This window comes from Podarcis bocagei (genome assembly GCF_964188305.1).
Source record: "Podarcis bocagei genome assembly, chromosome: 4".
NCBI classification, from domain to species: domain Eukaryota; kingdom Metazoa; phylum Chordata; class Lepidosauria; order Squamata; family Lacertidae; genus Podarcis; species Podarcis bocagei.
In genome coordinates, this window is record NC_138128.1 from 38,279,786 (window position 1) to 38,302,868 (window position 23,083).

Sequence of the window (23,083 nt, forward strand, 5' to 3'; positions counted from 1 at the left end):
TCAGAGCCCTGCGGGAGCATGGCACCCATGATGAAAGCAGGAAGTCTGGGGATTGTGGAGAGAAATCCCTTCTCCTCCAGTTTAAATCTTGGAGCCAGACTTCCTAGCCTCAAAATAAAATAAAATAAAATAAAAGGGGGGGGGAGGTCACAACAGGAAGAGCTTCATTATTGCCTGGCACCGCTTCAAATTATTATTTTCAGCAGAGGCAGCTCTCCGATGCCACTGGGTGTCAGTGGCGCGTATGTGCAAATCCTATTTTGTTGTTGGCAAACACCCATCTATCCAAGAGAAAGGCCTTTGCAACATTCCTCTGGGTGAAGGGGTCCTCTCTTAGGCACTGATATGGAGATTTCTCTTCTAAGGAAAGGGAATGACTGCAGGGTTCCTAGGGCGTAGGCTCAGGGGGAATTCCTGGTGCGCTAGTCTGGTCCGTAGACCTGAGTCATGTATGTCTTTCCAAAAGGATTTAATTTTTTAAAAGAAAAAACCAAGAACCACGTAGAGGATGCCAAGATGTGTTCACGTATTGATGGCCTCAGGAGCTCAGATAATTGGGTCTCCCATGAAAACAATGCATTCCGTAATTCTCAGGTTCAGCAGGGAGTTTTTCTTTCTAAATCACAGCCTCAAGGCTCAGCGTGATGCAGCTGCACACGCAGGTTAAGAGAGCAAGAATCGGAGCGCAGGGTGGAGAGGACGTGAAGATTCAGGCAGCAACCAAGCAAGCCTGACAAACAGCTGTCAGCAGGGATAACTGCAGCCATGGGCTCCAACATAAACAAAGCCACATTACAAGCAGGGAGCTGCCTTGCTGACCCTTCAGCCCTATTGATTCCTAAGGGTTAAAATAGACAGTGCTTCAGCTCGAGATCTATGCCCTAAGTGCAGGTGGCTTTCTGAACATGAACTGTCAAGCATGGCAGGGGGTGGTGGAAGGATTTGGAAGAGGAGTCTAGCTTTGAGGGTGGAGGACGTGAACACCCTCATGCCAGCAATTTGCATTAGGAAAAAAACTCCTAGCCAAAGCATATCTGTCTGCACTGGCAATTTGTGTAGGGTTGGGGACTGAACTTAATGGGCATAGATGCGGAGCTAACGTAACATGTAACTTGGCCCCAGTTTTGCATCTGTCCTGCTGGGAGTTGATTTTCCGCACATCAGGTTTTTTACACCTCCCGGGAGATAAACTATACAGGTGGGTTACCTGCTGCGGAGGAAGTTATTGTCGTAGTACGTGCAAGATCCGCTCTTGTTGCACTGTTTCCTCCACCAGATGCACGAGGAGTCGATGAGGAAGCCAAAGAGGGCAGGAGCTGGCAGCCAGGCTTCAAAAGAAAGAAAAAGGTGAGGACCAAAAGGGTCCAATTGCAGGCAAAGCATCTCCCCACTGCATCTCTCACAGTTAGTAATTTATTATTATTATTATTATTATTATTATTATTATTATTATTATTATTATTATTATTATTATTATTATTATTATTATTTCTATACCACCCTTCATCTGAGGACCACCGTAACACACAAACACACAGTTTATTATTTTTAAACATATTTTTATCAATTCTAAATAATAACAAACATCATATAAACTTAAACATTGAAAAGAAAAGTTTAAATGCAACTGTAACCTTTTCCATACTTCTTATACAATCAATACAACATCGAAATGTGGGATTTCCAACTCCCTTTTCTTCCCTACCCTCTCCATGGTTCCATTATTTTCATTATTAATTCATGCATGTACAAATTAAATTTTCCATCTATTCGTATCTAATTCTATCTTTCGTTAAAATATTGCAAATGTTATTTAGAATCCTGCTGATGTATCAGCCTGTATACAATGCTTTGATATATATGCAGTAAATATTTCCCATTCATCCCCCCCCCCCACAGTTTAAAAGGTCGTAGATTGCCCCATTGAACACAGCAGGATTTACTTCTGACTGTACATATTTATTAGCCTTGCAGGTCCTGGCAGACACTCACCTAGCAATCTCATCAACAGGAACTGGACTCCAATGGCAAATGACTTTTCATCAGGATTCACCACCCTGAGTAGGATAAAGACACAGTATGTGAGATACTTTTGGCTCAAAAGCTAGTTGGTATTGCTCTGGGAGAAAGTTAAGAAGCCTGATGATGTTTTGTGGGTTCATGACACAATGCAGCAAGATTCAAAGCGGCCAGATCTTTCATACAGCAAAGCTGAAAATGTCCTGTCCACTTGCCATAAATCAGATCCTTGTCGTGTGGTGGCAGGTAAAACATTCTGAGGCCAGCTGAAGGCTAACCTTCCTTATTAAAACATATTCAAACAGCAATGTGGGACTGCAGATTTTCTTCCACTTTAGTGATGTTACGGGCAATTGACTGTTTTGTGCTTCCGGGACATTTATTCCTTTAAAAAAAATTTTTTTTATACACCACCCTATACCTGGAGGTCTCTGGGTGGTTCACAAACAAGACCACAACATATAAAATCCTCTTTTTTTGTGTCTGTGAGTCACCATTTTATGATGAGAAAGTTGGGGAATATATGAGAACAAATAAATATAAAAGCCTGTGGATCCCGTAAATTACAGGCATGTCTTGCAGAGGTTATCTTCTTGTGTAGTGAAATGTGCTCTGGTCCTATGTTAGAAATGGACGACTCTGTTAATTTCAGTTTCTAATTTTTCCAGTCTTGAATTTAATTCATCCAGTTTCCATGTGTCTGTGATATTTTTTTTAAATCACATGAAAATTCACCCACATTTCTCCTGATATTTGCATTTGCACACAATTTTGCCTAGCACAAGCATTTATTTATTTTTTGCAGCAAAAGAATGGACATTTGTGCATTATTTTCACAGTTACCTGCATTTTCATATGCATTCTTTAGATGGCAAACTGCACTGCAAAATTCAAAGGTGTGGATTCTGAAGGAGAGCTGTCTTTTGGTTTGCATATTGATTCATTCACGATATGTGAATTGGAAGAGTTAATGTGAATTTCTCTCCCCGTCCTCTGCCCTAATGTGCCTACTTACCTTAGCACCATCATGTAGAGAGGGTTGTGACACAAGCAGGCAACCAATGCAGCAAAGGAGATGAGGAAAATAACAGGCAGCAGCAAAGAAGCACAACGGATTGGGCAGGAACCAGTCTTTGCTGAGGACTGGCCATTGCTGGTTTTGATACAGGAGCAGTTTGTGTAGATCTGGTTGGAATAGCAGAGGAGAAAGTCAATTTCATTTCTGGGAATCCATTTTGTTCAGGGAGGGACCACAAGGTCCGGTGCTGGAGCAGAGGATATTTGCAAGCAGAAGGCCACAGGTTTCAATTCCTGATGTCTCCAATTAAAAGGCTTGGGTAGCAGACAATGTGAAAACCATCTGCCTGGAAAGCCGCTGTCAATCAGAGCAGCAATTTGGTCGTCAGGGGAGCGTGGGAATACACTTGTGGAAGGAAGGCAGTACTGCACTAATGTGACTGAGAATTCATACAGTGCTTTTAAAAATCAAATGTGCGATTTGAAAACTTGTGATCCAATCCCTTGAGAGCTTATGGCAGTTCTCAATACTTTGAATATGGGAACACAGGTAAATGAACAGATGAAAAAAAGTACACGTGCTAATATTTGATCCAAATTGGTTCAGCCTAGGTCGCAAGAACAGCAACAACCACAAACATCACGTAGAAAAGGTTGTGACACAGGCAGGTAAGCAATGCAGCAAATGAGACAAGGAACATAAGAGGCTTCCAATAGATGCTCATATTTTGGCTGTGTATGTGACATGCCAGTGATATACTGGTGATATTATTAAGAGGGCCCTTTAGGGTGATCTTAAGTATTGGGGTGGTACACCAGGCTTCCTCTTGAAGATGTAGGGCATGAGCCATTATAAGTCAAAACCTGGATTGTGTTTGGAAGACCATGTAATACCACAGCATCTTACTAGTGGAGCAATCAAATGAACCAGTGGTCCATTTACCCATTCTGTTATCAACTTTGAATGGCAGAAGCGCTTCAAATTCTCAGACACAGCTTTTCCCAAGATGCTGCTGTATTGGGGATGTCTGGAATTGAACCTGAGGAGCATGTGTTCTCCAACAGAGCTATGGATTCCCTGCTAAGTCACTATTTTCAACAGGTAGGCCAACTGGAGCCAATACTGAGTATAACTCAATGGCTCAGGAGCCCAAAGCTCTAGCAACACCTCTGTATGTTGAGCACTACAGTGGTACCTTGGTTTGCAACCGCCTTGGATTACAACCATTTTGGATTACAACCACATCAAACCTGGAAGTCTGTGTCCCTTTTTTTTTTTTGATTACAACCCATTTTTGGGGGGATTACAACCAATTTCAGGGGGAGGCCCCACTGGCGAAAGCACGCCTTGGGTTACATACAACCTGTTTTGGTTTACAACTGGACCTTTGGAACGGATTATGGTTGTAAACCAAGGTACTACTGTATTTAGATTTAAGGCCATTAAGATGAGTGGACATTCAGTACTCCAGATCCTCTTACCAGCCCCTGGAGTTTTCCATCGGTACTACTACATACCTTAACACGGGATGCGGAAGAATTACTGAATAAACCAGTACAACCAGCGTGGCAGGGAGAAAGGTACTCCACGCCATCATCTCCACAGACTGGGTGGAAGAGATAGTCTGAGCAGGAGCACATCCTGTTGCATTGAGCCTGTCCTGGGGAACTTGATGTCCTGCCAGAAAAAAAGAGGCAAAATAAAATGAAATTAAAGAAGATGGGTGAAAGATACTCTTTTTTTTTTAATGCATTGGGTGATTAACCTTTGTTTCCCAGTCTGTTATTGTTGAGTTCTTGCCACTTGGAAGTCTGGCCTCCTGCCTAGGACTTACCCACCCAAGATACGTCTAAGGTTTTTCAGTGAACTCGGTCGTAATTATTACTCACACGCACATGCAGACAAAACACTCACGTACCTGGGTGGGAAAACATTTGATGCCTGGAGGAATCAACCTGAGCTGAGTCTTACCAGTAAAAAGAAGGGGGGAACCCCACCACTGAACACCCAAAGCAGAACAAAGACGAAAAAAGCCAGTCAAAAGAAAACGAGAATGAAAACTGGAAACATTCTAGGTGCAAAGTACGATCCAAGGTCAGTATCACATGGGATGTGTGCAATATTGAGAGCTGCCATTTAGACAAACCTTGTCCACTTTGACCCCCATCAGCTCTCTGAGACCTCAATTAGAGAAATTCCATAGCCTTGGAAGCCCTGAGAGTCTTTTATATGGAAGGTGACCTGGAGTCAGTCTCTTTTAATGTGCCAATAACATTTTCTACCACTCAGCTTCCCCGCTCTCTGAAATACCATGGGGAATAGAAAGAACAGCAAGGAGGAAGAAATGATTCAGTGGCAATTGTTGGGGTTTATCAAAGGAAAGTGTGAAGGGGGAAATCTGAGTACCCATGATTTTAGAGTGGATGACTCAAAGTCAGGGATGGTGAATCTGTGTCCCTCCAGATGTTCCTGGACTCCAACTCCCATTGTCCCTAATCACTGGTCATGCTAGTTGGGGCTGATGGGAGTTGTGGTCCAACCATCTTTGGAGGGCCGCAGGTCCCCCACCTCTGCACTAAATTCTAATTCCCCCCCCCCACGGTGCTTAATGGAAAGCAGAATGTGTTACCTGTCTGGATAAATTTCTGCTATCTTCTCTGTAGAGCAACCCATGAAGAACAGAGGGAGGCAGCAAAGTGTGGAGACGAGGAGCACACTGATGGCAAACCGTGGGATAGCTTTGAGGGAGAAAGCAAAACGCTTCATGACAAGGCCTCCAAACAGCATTCCTAGGGCAGCTGCAGGAAGGTTCACAGATCCTGCAAAAAAAGGGGAGGTGGAGAGGAAGCAATGGGAGACAGTGGTTCGTAACTGAAAGCAACTTAATTTTTTTAGCCAAAGCATGAAGTCAATCTTAAAGCTGGAATAGAACTGTACTCTATTTTGCATGGCGAGGCCAACAGAGTCACTCTTACTGAGTCCTGGCCACTACCCTAGGGGCTGCTCTACATGCAATGGGATTCCTCCAAGGGAAGCATCCTCCTTGTGAGGGTCTGCATGAATCTTGCATGTAACACCTAGTTGCAATGACTTCGTGTTTGTAATTCAGAAAAAGTGTACTTGTTCTGGGTAACTCATCATCATCATCATCAAACCTTTTAGTGGCATCACATACAAACATCCATAGTAAATCAATACAGAATTACCACCTTCCCAATGTTGCAGAACATTTGTCAAATGAAAAGAGGCAAAACAGTCTAACATGACATATCTAGGTCTCCAGGGAGATCAGACACCTGCAATGTGTTTCTATGACAAAAAAACCAAATAAAGGTATTTAGCCATAAACTTGGTGAACTCCTGATCATTCCCCAGTAATAGAAAATGTATGACCTCCAACTCTGGTTTCCATTTGGGGATGCAGAGTTGATCTAGAAACTGCTGGCGGAGATCAGCGTATAGTTTACATTTAAGAACCATATGAGTAAGAGTTTCCAGCAGGTGGTCTTCACATGGGCAAATTCTTTCTCCTTCCACCATTCCCGAGAACCTTCCCCAAAGGAGGTTTGATGGATTTGAATTAAACCTGGCCAGTGAAAATGCCCTTCTTTCTTGAGGGATAAGCAGAAATCCAAGATAATTGTGATTAGTTTCATATGCCCAAGAAAGTTGAAAGTAAAGAGGGGAACGTGTTTTCTCTGCTGCTGCTGTTAGTTCCTGGTGTTCAATGTCCCACAACCTAGTTTTTATTATAGCCTTGGCAGATGGTGGGGGCACCGATCGCAAAAGTTCTGGGTAAATAAGGTCAGCCTCCACTCTAAGGAGATGGAGGACACCTCCTGCTTCCAGCACAGCTTTGTCCCATGTTACAGGCAAGATAGAAGGAGTATTTCCTTCTAGTTTCAGAATGCTTTTGTTGCGTTTTTGAATTATGTAACTGTTTGCCCATACTGCAGGGCCCTCAGCTTGTTTAGAAGGGTGCTAGTTTATCCTGCCTATCTCAAAGGGTCTATCCAAGCAGAGTTTGGCTTCATCACTTAACTGAGGAAGCTGTAAGTGTGTAGTATACAGATACATACATACATACATACATACAGAGAGAGAGAGAGAGAGAGAGAGAGAGAGAGAGAGAGAAAAGAAAAGGGAAGCACAGTGAGCTGATTCACAACCAGGATAGATGGAAATGCTTGACCGTCGCCCACACAAACACTGTCCAACTGCAGAAGGCCCCACAGCAACTTCCTTAATTAAATTATTTTTGACTCCACGACTCCAACACCCACAAACATTTAGAGCTCTGCCAAACCAAAGTCTGCCCTGACTCCTGAGTAATGTTCATTGCCTGGTGTGGTTAAAGGGCACCCATTCTTTCCATGAGTGGCCCAAGGACTAGAGAGGTAGCCAATGATTGCCTAGATGCCTTTGACTGCCCTACCCTGTCCTCCTCCAATCAGACTGGACTGCCAGCTGGTATGATACCAAGAAGGACTGGCCCCAAAGCCTTGAGGAACGTAACCTGGCTATAACTTTATTCTGAGAAGGTTTGGGCTGTAATAACTAAAAATCATGATTAGTTGAGAGGCATTGCCATTCCCTCACCAATGAGGAAGTTTGCATACGAAGAGGTGGTGCCAAACTGTTTCTCTAGGAACTTGTTGAGGAAGGTGGAGAGGCCAGCAATGACTGAGGAGAAGCTGCACTGAGCCAAAACCAGGAACATGAAGAGCGGATTGAGGAGCAGCCTCAGGAAGCCTTGGGGAAACTCTGAAGGCAAAAACAGGGGAACATGTCAGTCATACAGAGGGCCTCACCAGTTGCATGAGCAACAGAGAGCATGCTTTAAAACAACAGCACTCTTACGATCTCATTTATTTAACAGCTTTTTATCATGCTCTTCATTCCATTTAAAATGGTCGTGCTGGTTCAAAATTGGTTAGATGCAGCACAAAACACAACAATAAGCCTATAAGGGGAAAATAAAGAGATTCTTAAAACATACACATTTTTAAAATACATGGGTGTACAAAAGAGTTTCTGCCTACCACCAAAAGCACTGTGGTGTCGGGTGCCAGGTGAGTCTCTATAGCAGGGATAGAGAACCTGTGGCCTTCCAAATGTTGTTGGACCACACTAGCTGGGGCTGATGGGAGTTGTGGTCCACCAGCCACAGGCTCCCCATCCCTGCTTTGTAGGGAACAGCATTCAATAGACAGGATGTCAGTACCTAGGAGGCCCTTTCCTTTGTTGTCACATATCTTACCCTATCATAAATGTTAGTTACACCAAAAAGTCCCGTGGAATTCTATTCCCATTGGGCCAGACTATTAAGGCATGTCAAACCTGGCTTCTGTTTCTAAAGTCAGTGATGCCTTGGCTGGACTGATTTAGGTTCTTAACTGGCCTTCTGCTAAATGCTTAAGGCAGGGGTCTGCAACCTTTAAGACAAAAAGAGCCACTTGGGCCCGTTTCCGAAGAAAAAACAACAACTGGGAGCCGCAAAACCATTGCTACATTTAAAACAAATATATCTCTGGAGCCACGATCTGACAGCGGGTGGGAAAGTGACGCCGGGACCGTGCGTGACTAACGACGCACCGCCCCCATGCGACGTCACAGCCAGTACAGCGCCCGCCACAGTGAGGAGTGTCGGGGCGCACAATGTGCCTCCTCTCCTCGCTAGTATCTGCCCCGGAGCCGCAGCAAAGATGTAAAAGAGCCACATGCGGCTCCGGAGCCGCGGGTTGCAGACCCCTGGCTTAAGGGAAAGGTTACATATCAAAAACAGACTGCGGTGGGTTTACATTAACAATATCTTTTGTAAAAAGAGAGTGCTATCAATGGCTACAAATCTTTATGTCTATGGGCTGTGTCCCGGTCCAGAGGCTGCATGCCTCTGAAATGCCAGTTGCTGGAGAACAACCTCATGTCCTGTTTAGGGGCTTCTCAGAGGCAGCTGGCTGGCCACTGCCAAACGGGAGGCTGGACTAGATAGGGCCTGGGTTTGCTCCAGGAAGGTTCTTTGATTCTTCCTTCTTGTAATATGCAGCATGGTCATATGTAGCTAAACTGATGAGCTTTGCACAAAAGCAGCAGAGGCTGCAGCCAAGAAGCCTTTCAGGAGAACATCAAAATAACAAAATCATACACAGCTGCTAGCTAAGATAAGGATACAGGTGTGGGTGCTAAGGGATCTTGTATTTCTAAACAGTTCCTTTTTTGCAGTGTAGCCTGAAAGCTGAAAGTTGGTAAGAAAAGCCTTTACTTTTGGTAAATTCTACCAGTGATCCTTCCTCTGCCTTGGCCTTCTCAATCTTCTTCAGGACGTCCACCTCATATTCCGCCTGCTGGGACAGAAGCAAAGAGAAGGGGTTTTTTGTGTGAACAGGAGGGTGGTGGTTCGTTTTGTCCTCTGGAAACAAGGCCCTGAACATGCAGAGCAAGCATGAAACAGGATGCAGATCCTGGGAGCAGGCTCAGCAAAAGCAAAAGAGAAATTATTGTGGGGTGTGTGCATGTTCTCCTCCGAGCATAACAGCGACAGCAAAAAAGACTGAGGCAAGAAACAAAAAAGAAGGCTGGCTCATCTGGAAAAAAACTGACCTTGCCCACAATACAAATGACATTCCACCTGCTTCCATACAGCTTTCTTTGATTTGGCTATTGGCAAGGCTGGAACCTTTACCCCCATTTTGAACACTGACTTGATGAATACGAAGGGAAGCTATGGCAGAACTTTTGCCTCTTGGTTTACAAAGTGATTGGAACACTTTAGGGGCGGCTCTTGAGCTACGTTTTGTACCATCACCCTCTGCTTGGGGTGCCTTCTATGTCCACCTTCAGAGAGGGACACTGAAAAAGCTCATCTGGTAGAGAGCATGAGACTCTTAATCTCAAGGTCAGGGGTTTGAGCCCCAGATTAACTGCTCTCCTGCTGCTATGAAGGGTAATAACAGAAAGGGGAAAGCACACACACACTATAAAAGCCTTCATATGAGATTAAGACGAGGATGCGTATTTCTCCCCTCTTACTGTATTTCAAAGTAAGGAAAGGAGTCAGAGCTATACTGAATATGCAAGACAAAGACTAACACTGGGATGCTTGATAGTATTTCCAACATCTTTGTTAATGGCTTTAAATATATATATGTATATATATATAAGGGGAGTATTTACATGCTGCCTTCCTTGCTATGGAATGGCACCCTTAAACAGAGTTTTTCCATTTCAACTTGTTGCTCATTCTTTAGACACAAGGCAGGCTAGAATAAGGTAATAAATAAGGCATATCCCCTGTGTTGGCAAGGCAGGCATTTAAGGTGTTATGCTTCTATCAACAGCAAGAGGCTCTGCCCAGTGGAATAATGTGTTTGCAGTGTACAGATCCTACACTGGAAGTCATGCAGGCCAAACCCATGCAGGGCAGGCTTTTCTTCATAGTGATTATTGTAGCACCTAAAGAGCCCAAATTAATAAATCAGAAAACTGATGTACAGAAATAGGGGACGAGACAAGAGTTCTTGCTCAAGCAAGCTGCTACCTAAGAGGCAGGCAAATAGGAAAATGGTTTAAAATAGAAAAATACAGGCCCAATCCAGGACAGGCCTGCCTTCTTCATCTTCCCAGTGGGCCAAAGAGACTTCCCCTCTAGAACAACAGAGGTTCCTCAGAGGAATTTTTCCCTTGCAAGGGTTCACCAATCACTTTGGAAAATCCCTGCTGCCTCTTGGCTGTGCCCTCAACAGCTGTAGTTGGAAAAGGTTGCCCTTCTCTTCACCATCAGCAGAGACACTTACCCTCCCTTTGAGCATATACCGGGGGAAGAAGAAATAGGGAATGGACGTCAGCACCAAGCAGCCCGAGGCAATGAGGAGTCCCAGCCACCAGGCTCCAATCCAGCGCTGGTCTCCTGGGACCAACTGCACATCCTCTGAAAAGAGATGGAGAAATTAAAAAAGAGCTTTGTGAGTCCACTTCCTGGTACAGTGGTACGTTGGGTTAAGAACTTAATTCGTTCTGGAGGTCCGTTCTTAACCTGAAACTGTTCTTAACCTGAGGTACCAATTTAGCTAATGGGGCCTCCTACCGCCACGTGATTTCTGTTCTCATCCTGAAGCAAAGTTCTTAACCCAAGGTACTATTTCTGGGTTAGCGGAGTCTGTAACCTGAAGCGTCTGTAACCTGAGGTACCACTGTATTTAGGTGGTCTGCACTGCACTGCACTGTGTTCCCATGGAGTATGAAAGATAGCTCACTGACCCTTGCAGGAAGGGGAACCTGTGGCCCTCCAGATGCTGATGGACCCCAACTTCCAGCAGCCCCAGCCAGCATGGCCAATGGTCAGGGATGATGAGAGTTGTAGTCCAACAACATCCCAAGGGCCACAGGTTCTCCTCCCCTGACCTAGTGCCTCAATTAATAAAATAATAATAAAAATAAAATAATAATAAAAATAAAAAAATAAAAAAAATAAAAAAATAAAAAATAAAAATATAATAATAATTTATTATTTATACCCTGTCCATCTGGCCGGGCTTCCGCAGCCACTCCGAGAGGCTTCCAACAAAATATTAAAATACAGTAATGAATCAAACATTAAAAGCTTCCCTAAACAGGGCTGCCTTCAGATGTCTTCTAAAAGTCTGGTAGGTAATTAATATCATTCATGTTCTTTTAGATATCACTAATCCCCAAATATCTCCAGGACTGGGGGATCCATCTTCCCATGTGACCAATCACCTTCAAGGGCACATCCAATATTGCTCAGGATTCCTACAAAAAGCGGCAATGCAGCCTCACCAGAGCTGGGCTCCTTTGTTGTTGCTGTATTGAGTCTCTCAATACTGGAGCTTTTTATTTTTGGCTAGAGACATTTTTTTGTAGCTACTCAGATCTCAGTGCCTGACACAACACTGATAATTCTGCCATTTCACTAAACTAGGATAAATGAGAGGTTTACCACCTAAGGAAGCTCTGCTCTAAAAACCAGTAGCTGTAAGTTCAGGAGTAGGGAACCCGTGGCCTTCCAGATGTCGCAGAACTACAACTCCTTTCATCCTTCCCCACATTTGCTGGGGCTGGTGGGAATTGTGGTTCAGCAACATCTGGGGGGCCACACCTGCTACAGTTCGTGAAAACATGTCTCTTTAGCGAAGGCAGGGTATATTCTCCCCGATGATACAGTGGTGCCTCAGGTTAAGTACTTAATTCGTTCCGGAGGTCCGTACTTAACCTGAAACTGTTCTTAACCTGAAGCACCACTTTAGCTAATGGGGCCTTCTGCTGCCGCCACGCCGCCTGGAGCACAATTTCTGTTCTCCTCCTGAAGCAAGGTTCTTAACCTGAAGCACTATTTCTGGGTTGGCGGAGTCTGTAACCTGAAGCGTATGTAACCTGAAGTACCACTGTACTTCATTGGGAAAGTTGCTGCCACTTCAGATCACAATCCCTCTGAAGTTTGAGAAAGCACGAGCATTTGGTGAGGAATGCACAGTGGAAACCAAAGAGCATCTGTGCTGCGGAAGGTGTTTCTTGGGAGGGAAGGCTTTAAGCAGGCGACAGCCAAGATATGGGGTTAGAGGAAGGAGCTGGCACATGCAATTCATTTGTGCGATTACAAAGTTAATTAGAGAAACCAACCCTCTTTCCTTTTAGACGCCTAATGCCTGCTGAAACTGTTTCCCCAGCAGTCTGTGCAGACAGGGAAGCTGGAAATGTTAGCTGCCCTCTTCCTGGAAAGACTATCCTGTCCCATTGTTCCTAGGCTGGGCAGAGTTCTGCTGGCAGAGAGTCAGGCACTAGCACAGCCACTGACCCCCGTGGAGCAGCCATCTGAATGAGCCTGGCTTTTGGAGTCTACGCTCTCCAGGGACTCTGGAGAAGAGACGCCGAGTCATTTCACTCTGAGAGCGGACATCCTCCAGGCAGGAGGCCTTGCTCAAAGGAGCCCACGCTTCACTGGGGTTGGCATGGAAAGTGTCTCTCCACATTGTTAACGAGTGGGAAGGAATAAACAGCCATCTCCAGCCTTTTGCTCCTCAGCCCAAGCTTCCTGCCCTTCAGGATTAAAGCGTGTGCAGGCAAAAAAAACGAGCCCACGCCCGGCAAAAACAATGGCTCAGCTTCCCTGGACGTGACCGGCCCACTCAAGACTGGGCGACATCATCAAGCGGTGGCCACAAAGGGGTAATTAAAGCTGCCTGTCTACATGCAAAAGAAACCCGCTGTCATTTCCGTCCTCTCTTCTCACTTATTTTCTTTATCTTCCACAAGGTATCATTCTGTTATCTCCAATTGCTTGGAAGCAATGCAGGAGAATTCTTTAGCACAGAGACACGGATATAGGATGAAAGCCTCTGTTACACAGTGGGTGGGTGCTGGAGAGAACAGGTAGAAATAGTGATCAACCCTAAGGCAGCAATCTTCTGAGTCCAGTGCTCTTTCAGACGTACAAAGCAAATTTGTGATGCAACTGCCCTAGACTGTCATCACCCTGCCCCACCCCCACCCCAATGACAGGCAATATATGTGAAGCAAGAAATAGCACCATGGTGTAGATCGGGGGGGGGGGATCAAAGATGGAGAGAATGGCCTGCCTGAAGCTATCTAGCCAGATTACCTGCATTCCAGATTACCTGCATACTCTGCCACAGAACAACAATAGTGCATGAAGTTCATTGCATGCAGGGAGATAAACCCATCTAGTTTCTATAGACAGTTCCACCTACATGCATTATGGCATCACATATTCAGGATACTTCCCTGCCAACATGGTTATGTGATCTGTGCAAAGTGGATCTGAATCACTGCTGTGCATTGCACAGGTACTATCACCAACAAATGTCCCTGATTCAACAGCAGACACCGAATGTGATGTCTCCCTCGGGTGAGGAGCAAAGGAAGCTATTCTAGTGGATCTCCACACTGCAAATGATCAGCCATCAGATCTGGACATCCCTTTTTTTTTAAAAGATATTTATTGAGGTCAGATCTGGACATCCCTGCCCCATGACTGGGGTCCTCATACCAGCTGCCTGAGTTCCTGGCTGGCACTCACAGTCACACACACACAATTTCCCCCAGAGTCACAGGTGTACAGGAGATAGCAAGCCAGACAGGAACATCAGGGCCACTATATGGACAGCAGTATGTGAAGCTGCTCAGGAGGAAGGGGCAGCACATGGAAATACGCTGCTCAGATCAGGGCCCGGCAAAAACCCAAAAGGGATGGAGCTCCCAGCTCCCAGCCCAGTCTGAGCTGCTCTACTGCTGAAGCAACAGCTCCCACCACAGCTCTAAGCGTTGGCCTTCCTGACCAGGTAAAGTGACAGACTTGCACACTGCATGCTCAGGTCACTTAATGGGGCAACGACTTTGGCAATTGAACCACTACTTTGTGGTGCTGGTTCTAACATTCTTCCAATAATACCTGAAAACCTTTTGCTGCTTTAGGACTTTTAATCTGCAGATAAGAATATGTGGTGATGTTGGTCTTTGGGTACGTAGGGGATATCAGAAAAATCTCTAACTGTATGTAGTCAGGTCATGTCTTTGCCTGTCACCTAGCAACACACCAAGAATCTGCCCTCAAACAAAACCGGGAACCAGTAGCGTGCTTTGTGTGGCCATGACTCAATTTCCATAATCAAGTGGCTCAGATGATGCACCTGTGAATGTGTACGAGTCCAATACCCCCCTCAGCAAGAACAGATACTCACTCAGGTCAACCCTCCCATAGTCCACAAATATCCGCAGTGCTGCAGAACCAAGCAAGTAACCGAAAGCTGGGCCAAACACTGCAATGGCAAATAAGATTGCTGAAAGAGAGAGAGAAGAGGATAAGCAAGTGTGCATGAGTGACATTGCATCCATGTTTCTGATGATGTTTTATTTCTTCCTAAAGCATGTTTTAAGCCACACAGTGTTTGTAGTAAATGGACAAGAAGATGAATGGTGTTGAAAACCAACCAGACAGTTAATACGATTTCTGCATTCCACACATCTTATTGAATGAAAAGCAGCTGCTACTGTTCAGACAGGATCCTAGCAACGCTTGTGAAATAAAGACTATGGTAACACATCCTTTTCAACAGCTTTCCCAACCTGCTTTGGCCCCAGCCAGCTGATGGGAGTTGTAGTTCAAAACATCTGGAAGGCAGCAGGTTGGGGGAGGCTGCATTGCTGTTCCACCTGCCATTTATTTCAAACATGAAAATCGTGTGGTGAAGAAACACAGAGACAGAGACAAGCAAAGAAATGTTCTGAAATTTGCATAAATACAGAAAGTATGCACTTAACCAATTTTTAAAAAATTAATTTGCACAATGTTACTTTACCTTTGTGCAGAAATGCACAGAGACTAATTGTTTGATCCCATGTTAAGAACTCTAATTAATAATAATGATAACAATAATAAATTTTGTATTTATACGCTGCCCATCTGGCTGGGTTGCCCCAGCCACTCTGAGGCATATATACCTTTTTCAAACAGTGCAATCCTATATATAGCTACAGAAATGACTCCCTCCCTTGAGTTCAATGAGACTTACTCCCAGGCAAGTGTATTTAGCAGTCCTCCCTAACCTGGTGCTCTTCAGATGTTGCTGGACTACAGCTCCCATCAGCCTTGACCATTGGCTGTGGCTGATGGGAGTTGCAGTGCAAAACATTTGGATGGCGCTAGGTTGGGGAAGGCTGGTGCATAGGATTGCCATCAAAAACCTTGAGGGCAACCCACCAGAGAGATGAGTCACCCAAAGGGAATGTTCTGGAGCTATACTTTAGTGAGAAAGTATCGACAATGGGAAGGTTCAAAGCTTCCTGTTCCAACCACCAAAGTTTAGCAGAAGATACCAATGTTTTGATTATAGTTTCCTCCCAGTGTTCTTTTGCAAAAATGAGAGCTTAGATTTTTTATTATTTTGCAGATGCTGCCATATTCTGCTGGTATGTGTTTTCTCTGGAAATTGTATTCAAGCATGGTTGTTGTTGTTTTTTTCAAGATTCTGAGCACTATAGCCCAATAAAGACCAGAGGACAATATCTGTGGAAAGTTAGGCTACTTAGAATCATAGAACTGTAGAGTTGGAAGGGATCCAAATGGTCATTTAGTCCAACCTGCTTCATGCAGGAATCACAGCTAAAGAACCCATGACAGATGGCCATTCAATCTATGTTTAAAAACCTCCAATGAAGGAAGTCTCACGGAAGTCAATTACAGCCTAATCAGAATTGCTGCTAAAGTCCAAAAGGACAGTTCAAATACAATATTGATGTGCTGTGATAGCAGAGCTTGTAGGGAAGGGTTGCCCTTGGATATAGGTCAACAAAACAGTGCAGTACTGATTATGTACCTTGGAGCAACAATGAGCTATTTTTTACTTTATTAACACAAAGCTCCATTAAAGCCAATTGAAGTCGCCTGCCAGACAGCTAAAAATGTTATGCACTTGGGGTTGAGGAAAAACTGCCTCCAGAAAGGCTATCATTCTTTGAGGGGTGGGTAGTGAAGGAATATTTGACTCTGTCATTTCCAGAACTAATAAAGCTTTACTTTATCACCCTCTGTCTCCTGACTACAGGAGACAGGAGCTGCTGTTGTAGGAGGCACCGCAAATTAGTGGGATGGAGGATGCCTCTCGTAAGAATGCCCAAAGTTCAATCCTTGCAATATCCAGTTCAGAGATGACCAGGGGAGCTGGGCTAGATGGACCAATAGCCTGACACAATATACAGTAACTTCTTATGCTCACAGGACTGTTATTTATCAGCTGGTCATTCTGGAAGGAAAGGGCCACAGATAATCTGGGTGTTCCAGCTCTCAAACAATTTCCAGGAAGCACATTCATGTTACCAGTTGTCTGATAACATCAGGGACAGGGAGCCTGGAAGACAACTTCCAACATCCATGGTCATTAGCTATGCTAGCTGGGGCTGACAGGGCCTGGAGTCCAACAACATCTGGAGAGCCACAAATTCCCCATCTCTGGATTACAGGGCCAATTCACAAGGCAAAGTTGTCCAAACAACAGCTAGCCCAGTGGCCCAAATTGTCGAGTGCTGATAGCGGTGATTTATTGCCTACCAATATGACTGAGGTCCGTGGTTTCATTTCAACCATCTTTTATGGCTTGCTAATCATCACGCTTATTATGTTTCCCCCCCCCCTTCTGCACCAGAAAGGAACATTATCTACTAATTAGATTCTCTTTTCATATCTACAAAGACAGATGGGAAACTCGTTATCAGAAAACGCCCCTGATATCTACAGTACTTGGTGCCTGCAAACCTCTATGACCCTTTCCCCTTTCCTGTAATAAGTACTCTTGCAATACCTTTGGACGGCCAACACCAACAAAGCCAATAAAAAAATAAAAATAAAATCATTTGCATTCTGGAACTGAGGGAAGCACTTTTTCCTTCACCTTGCATTTCAGACTTCTTCTTGGCCTAGTTTTACATAATAGCAGGAGGTGACTAGAAGCATTTGAAATCCTGGTAGAGCCAGGTCTTGGGCTTCTCTCCACACCGGAGGATTAGATAAATCCAGGGAGGAGACAGCTATCAATGGCTAGTTGGAGACAGCAATACTTCCGAATACCAGTTGCTGGAAACCACAAGAAGGGAGAGTGCTCTTGTCATCAGGCCCATCTTCCGGGTTTCCCACAGGCATCTGGTTGCCACTGTGAGAACAGGATAGTGGACGAGATGGGCCATTGAGCTGATCCCACAAGCTATTATTTTGTTCTTATGGAGATATTCAGAATTCTATTGTGGGATGGGAGAGTTTCCTTTCAAAAAGCAAGCATGAACACATTTTGACCTCAAAGAGTAGAATTCCGCTGCCAAATCTGAATGTTTTTTGGATTATTATTATTAATAATAATTGCATTGAGTGGATATTTAAACCCTGGTCTCCCAGGTCCTCTAACCACTCTACCACGCTGGCTTCTCTGAGTTGCAGGCCCATCCTCTGCGGCAGTGGCAACAGGATACTGCATCAAATGTTAGATTTGCAAGCACCAGTGGAGGGCTTTGTCCCCCTGCCTCTGGTGCTGGAAGCTGGCCCCACTCTTGGCAGAGGAGCAGGAACAGCCCAAACTGACTGCGCCAGCCTAGGACCTCTTCAGGACTGGGAAGCTGCTAGCGTCTTGGACAGCCCCCAACACTTGTTAGAGGGGCCTCTGACTCTGGGGGTGGGAGGGAAACGATAATGCTAGAAAGAAGCTGGAGGAAGAAAGTGGAACAGAAACTGAAAAGGGGTAGAAAGCTGTGTTTGTCCCCCTACAAATACACATAACATCCTACCATTTAAATCAGTGGTTTAAGATCTATGATAGGAAGGTGGTTGGGTGGTGGTGGTGAGAATTTCTCACTCCACGCCAAAAAAAAAGAAGTAAAAAGTTAACAATTGAATCCAGCTCTGCCCTCTTTTGATTTTTTTTTTTTAAACTCACCAAAACATATCTGTCAACTTTTCCCTTTTCTTGCGAGGAATCCTATTCGGAATAAGGGAATTTCCCTTTTAAAAAAGGGAAATGTTGACAGCTATGCACCAAAACTGCCTCACAGCACTGGCAGTATGACTTCTCTCTGTGATCTCCTGCTACAGTTTCTGCCTATGCAGGTGAAGCTCCAGATTTCGAGGGAGTCTGACCAGGCAGCACTCTTGACCCCCAGCACTGACCGGCCTACCCCACTCCACTGCAGAGGTATCTACAGCCACGTGCCCCCCCATAGCGTTGCTGCTGCAGCCACCAGCCTTGCCTTCCCCCTCGTGTGGGGTGACCATGCGCTGCTGCTGGCTAAACCCAACCAGGAGCGTGACAGAGAGGTCCTATTCTGTGGCAGTGCTGTAATGGGCTTGGAGCAAAAGCAGCCACTCTGCCCCCAAGCCCATTATAGTGCTGCTGCTGCTGCTGCTGCAGTTGCTAAATAAGTCCACTCGCAAGCAGAGCTAGAGGAGGAGGTTTGGTGGCTGCTAGAATACAGTGGTGCCCCACAAGACGAATGCCTCGCAAGACGAAAAACTCGCTAGACGAAAGGGTTTTTCGGTTTTGCGTTGCTTCGCTAGACGAATTTCCCTATGGGCTTGCTTGGCAAGACGAAAACGTCTTGCGCTTTTTTCTTAATGCCGCTTGAAGAGGCGCAATTGTGACGGACCGTGCTTCGCAAGACGAAAAACATCGCAAGACGAAAAGACTCGCGGAACCAATTATTTTCGTCTTGCGAGGCACCACTGTACTGCTGTTAGAGGTGCACTAGGGTCGAGTGGGATCCAGGCAAGGTATTAGCCCCGGTGGGCAGGATCAGGGCGCATGAGCCCCAGCAAATGCCTGGCCATGTTGACTCTTAGTGCACTACTTCAGCTCTCCTAGAAGAAGAAATCATTTTGGAAAACACTACAGTTTTCATGCACAGAAGTGCACCCCTAAATCACTCCAACACCATCACATTGAGAGGAGAAAGAAAAACTGGCACTCTCAACATAGCCATGTCAGTCACACAACTAAGGATGGCTTATCAAGACCTTCCAACATAGCGATTTTCATTGCAGGACCGATGAGCTGCATCAGAAGCTGCTCTTCAGTGCGAGCAATGGAAAGACATTTCCTAAACAGCAGATTCCCCACTCCGCCTGCTGCAAAGACATGGATAGCAAGGCAATGTAAGCTGGATGGCAAGGTGCAACCCTGCTACAGTAGTACACCTTCCCAGGGAAAGGACTTACCTATATACAAGGGAGAGTTGTTTGGCTCAGCAAAGTCATCCACATAGGAGATCCCAAAAGGCTGGATGGGGACTGTCCCAATTCCTGCCAATAGCTGTGCAACTACCATTATTGCCCACATGGTGCTGTCCTCGGCCTGGACACTCACATTGGTGCTTGGACACACAAATTCGTTGTTGTTGCAGAGCTCAGTTCTGGCACTTCCGCTCTTGTTACCTACATCTTGGAACAAAATGATGGGGGTGAGGAATTAATAGGACAAACAAACAAACAAACAAACAAACAAACAAACAAACAAACAAACAGTGTGGGAACTCCCAGGCCACTGTACCCAAGTCTGATCTTAAGTCTGGTGCTGGAAACATAATTTGTCATTGCAAAAGAAAAAGAAGCAGCAAAGCATCTCAGTTTGAGAATCACTTTGCAGGGATGTTGCCTGTGCAAGTTCACATGTTTCCTGCAGGTCTAGCTTAGGTCACACTCATGATTCACTGCAGGTGCCCTGGTACACAGCAAACAAATGGGCAGCAGGACAGATGGGGACAATCAAGATACCCCACCAGTTTCTAAGCACCTTTAGGGCCCAGATGACTAAAAGTGAACATGAACACAGGAAAAACCCTCCTGGATCAGACCAAAAGTCCATCATAGCCCAGCATCTTGTTGGCCAACAAACAGGACTGAGTGCAACAGCACCGTCCCTTCTTGTGATTCCCTGCAACTCATATTCAGAACATAGCCTAGGGGACATTAGATCCATGGCTGGCCTATAGACAGGTCCATGAACATGAATGCAAAGCACTTCCACATGCAGTTGGAGAGGGAGCTGATTTTCCTTTCTCGAACCCACCTTGGAGGGGGGGGGGACCTTTTGGGACAGCCGCTGGAAGGGGAAGGCTGAAAGACCTGTAGAACATCTGCTTTGATTGCCGAAGGTCTCAGGTTCAATCCCTGGCATCTCCAGGTAAGGCTGGGAGAGACAGCCTGCCTGAAACCCTGAAGAGCATCTGTCAGTCAGTATGTAGGTCAGGCATAGGCAAACTCGGCCCTCCAGATGTTTTGAAACTACAGTTCCCATCATCCCTGACCACTGGTCCTGTTAGCTAGGGATCATGGGAGTTGTAGTCCCAAAACATCTGGAGGGCTGAGTTTGCCTATGCCTGGTGTAGGTAATATTGTGGTAGATAGACCAAGGGTCTGATGTGCTATAAGGCAGCTTCCTATGTTCCTATGCAAAAGCTCATGCAGAGGCCCATGTGTGGTCCTTTGTACCTGGCCCACGTCTTTTGTATACAGTACCTTACAGTTTGTGGCAATAGCAACGGAACTCTTTTAAGTGAAATGCATCCTTAGGCTTCCTTAACAACCCCTCATTCCTGGATTCGGAAGACCTGCCAGAACTGTAAAACTTACTCAATTTAATTAGCAGCTGTCATCACCTTTTTTTCTTTCAAGGTATTACCACAACACTGCTTACAGGGATAAGTTCAGAAAGAGCTTTGAACAAACCTATATCAGTGTGTTTTGTGGGGGGGTTGGGGAGGAGAAAACATCAGAGGCCAACCGGAGAATTATTGAAGGAGGAATAAGGGTGGTTTGTCCAGGACTCTTATTTGCTTTCAAATTACAAATTAGCTTTCATGGTGAACAAGCTGTTCATAGGGGAGCAGGAAACCAATTCCAATCTATTAATCAGAGTACTTGAAGTGCCTTTTAGAGTGAAGAAAACAATGCTTAAATATCTGGAGGCGTCTAGGAACCCACATCCAATGCAAAATTAAAACAAATGTTGTGTCCTTGCCACACATGTCAGTTCTCATACATCTTGTGCCTCGTTATTTGTTCGTTTTTACAACTGTTCTACTATTCCCGTCAAGCCAGAGCACTTAATGAGTGGCCCAGAAGACTTGTGGTACTTTGATCATATAAAAGAGCTGAAACAAAAATGTTGACCAGGTAATTTTGGGCTTTCAGCTAATGCAACATCACTTTCCACATACTGCTACACGCTACCACAAACATTCCTGTACACGTTCATTACAAAACCCTTATTACACAAGGCTGGAATGTATTTTCAGAACTCAGGGACCTTCTTAACTATCTTAGATTTACTTCCATAAATTCAATTGCCATGGGGGGGCCTGTTAAACGTATCGCCTGCCAAAATAGAATTTTTGTAAGTGAAACTGGTTTAGGGTAAATGAGAAGAGAAATGCCAACTATACCAAGGTTTTGAGGTTTCTTTGTTTACATAAATGCTCCCATCTTTGGTTCCTGCCACTTAATAAAGAAATGGTAAGCAAATCTAGGAGGACATAATGGAAAACAGAGAGCTTCATTATTTCCTGCCCTGGTACACACAACTGGCCTAAGTTATGCCTTTGGCTAAGTGTGTGGAGAGTAATATATTTCTGCGCATGGGGATATTAAAATGGTAAATGAGGGCTTCGGGTTCAGAACAAGAAACAAACCTTCTTACAAGAGGATGCCAGGGGCCTAGCCATAAAAATGAAGCCACCCCATTAGTTGTTGCAATACAAATTAATATACTGCTGTGAGTGTTTAAGATCTTGCATTTAATGATATTTAAGCACTTTACATTTAAATAAATGTGAACTATATTACTATGTGAATTCATGTTACTATTCCTCAGCAGTAGTGTAAGTAAGACTGTATTAGAGGTTAATGTGTTGAGAAGCAATAATGCCAATGGGTGGCATATTACAAATGTTCTGTCTTTACTAACATATCAGCTTGCCAGATGGAACAATCCCCCCTCCCATCTCTGCTGTTCAGGGGGTTCTCTCTCTCTCTCTCATGCACACACACACACACACACACACACACACACACACACACCAATTTGGGGGCACGCATTGGCAGGAGAGGGGGGAATACCCTGTTGTGCAGAGCTTCTGCTTACAGGGTTCTATAAATGTACTGCACAAGTTATGTACTGCACAAGTTAAGAGAACATTTGGAATAAAAAGTAGCAGCAAATAGCAGTTTTAGGTAATTTTTACCAAGAAAATGACATGGGGGAAATGATTAAACCTTTCTCCCTAGGCCCATCGCGCTGGGGCGCCCACTGCTGCTTTTGTTTTTGTTAAGCGTGTGAACTCCCAATCACTGAATTAAAAAATGCATATAAAGTAATGGGTAGTTTGACCATCAGAAACCCTGTTCAACATTGCAACCCACTTCATTGTATAGGATTCCATGTTGTATAATGAAAGTTTACTTATTTAAGGATTCCACCCATTTAAAAAATAATAAAACTGTTGTTTCTTTAAGAAGGATTAGATATAGTTTCTCCCCCT

The 23,083-nt window shown here is 44.7% G+C and overlaps 1 protein-coding gene across 2 annotated transcripts in view; it reads right to left on the reverse strand.

Annotated features, from left to right (window-relative positions):
• SLCO2A1 (solute carrier organic anion transporter family member 2A1) overlaps positions 1–23,083 on the reverse strand; it is a 59,819-nt gene that overhangs the window by 1,370 nt on the left and 35,366 nt on the right. Inside the window, exons 4-13 of one of the 2 annotated variants that reach the window (XM_081192625.1) lie at positions 19,764–19,985; positions 14,752–14,850; positions 10,831–10,964; positions 9,300–9,381; positions 7,637–7,801; positions 5,667–5,856; positions 4,555–4,714; positions 3,035–3,204; positions 1,993–2,057; positions 1,208–1,328 (exon numbers count right to left, since the gene is read on the reverse strand). In XM_081192625.1, coding sequence (XP_081048751.1) covers positions 1,208–1,328; positions 1,993–2,057; positions 3,035–3,204; positions 4,555–4,714; positions 5,667–5,856; positions 7,637–7,801; positions 9,300–9,381; positions 10,831–10,964; positions 14,752–14,850; positions 19,764–19,985 — 1,408 coding nt within the window. The remainder of the gene's footprint in view (positions 1–1,207; positions 1,329–1,992; positions 2,058–3,034; positions 3,205–4,554; positions 4,715–5,666; positions 5,857–7,636; positions 7,802–9,299; positions 9,382–10,830; positions 10,965–14,751; positions 14,851–19,763; positions 19,986–23,083) is intronic. The other variant, XM_081192626.1, reaches the window with a different exon arrangement.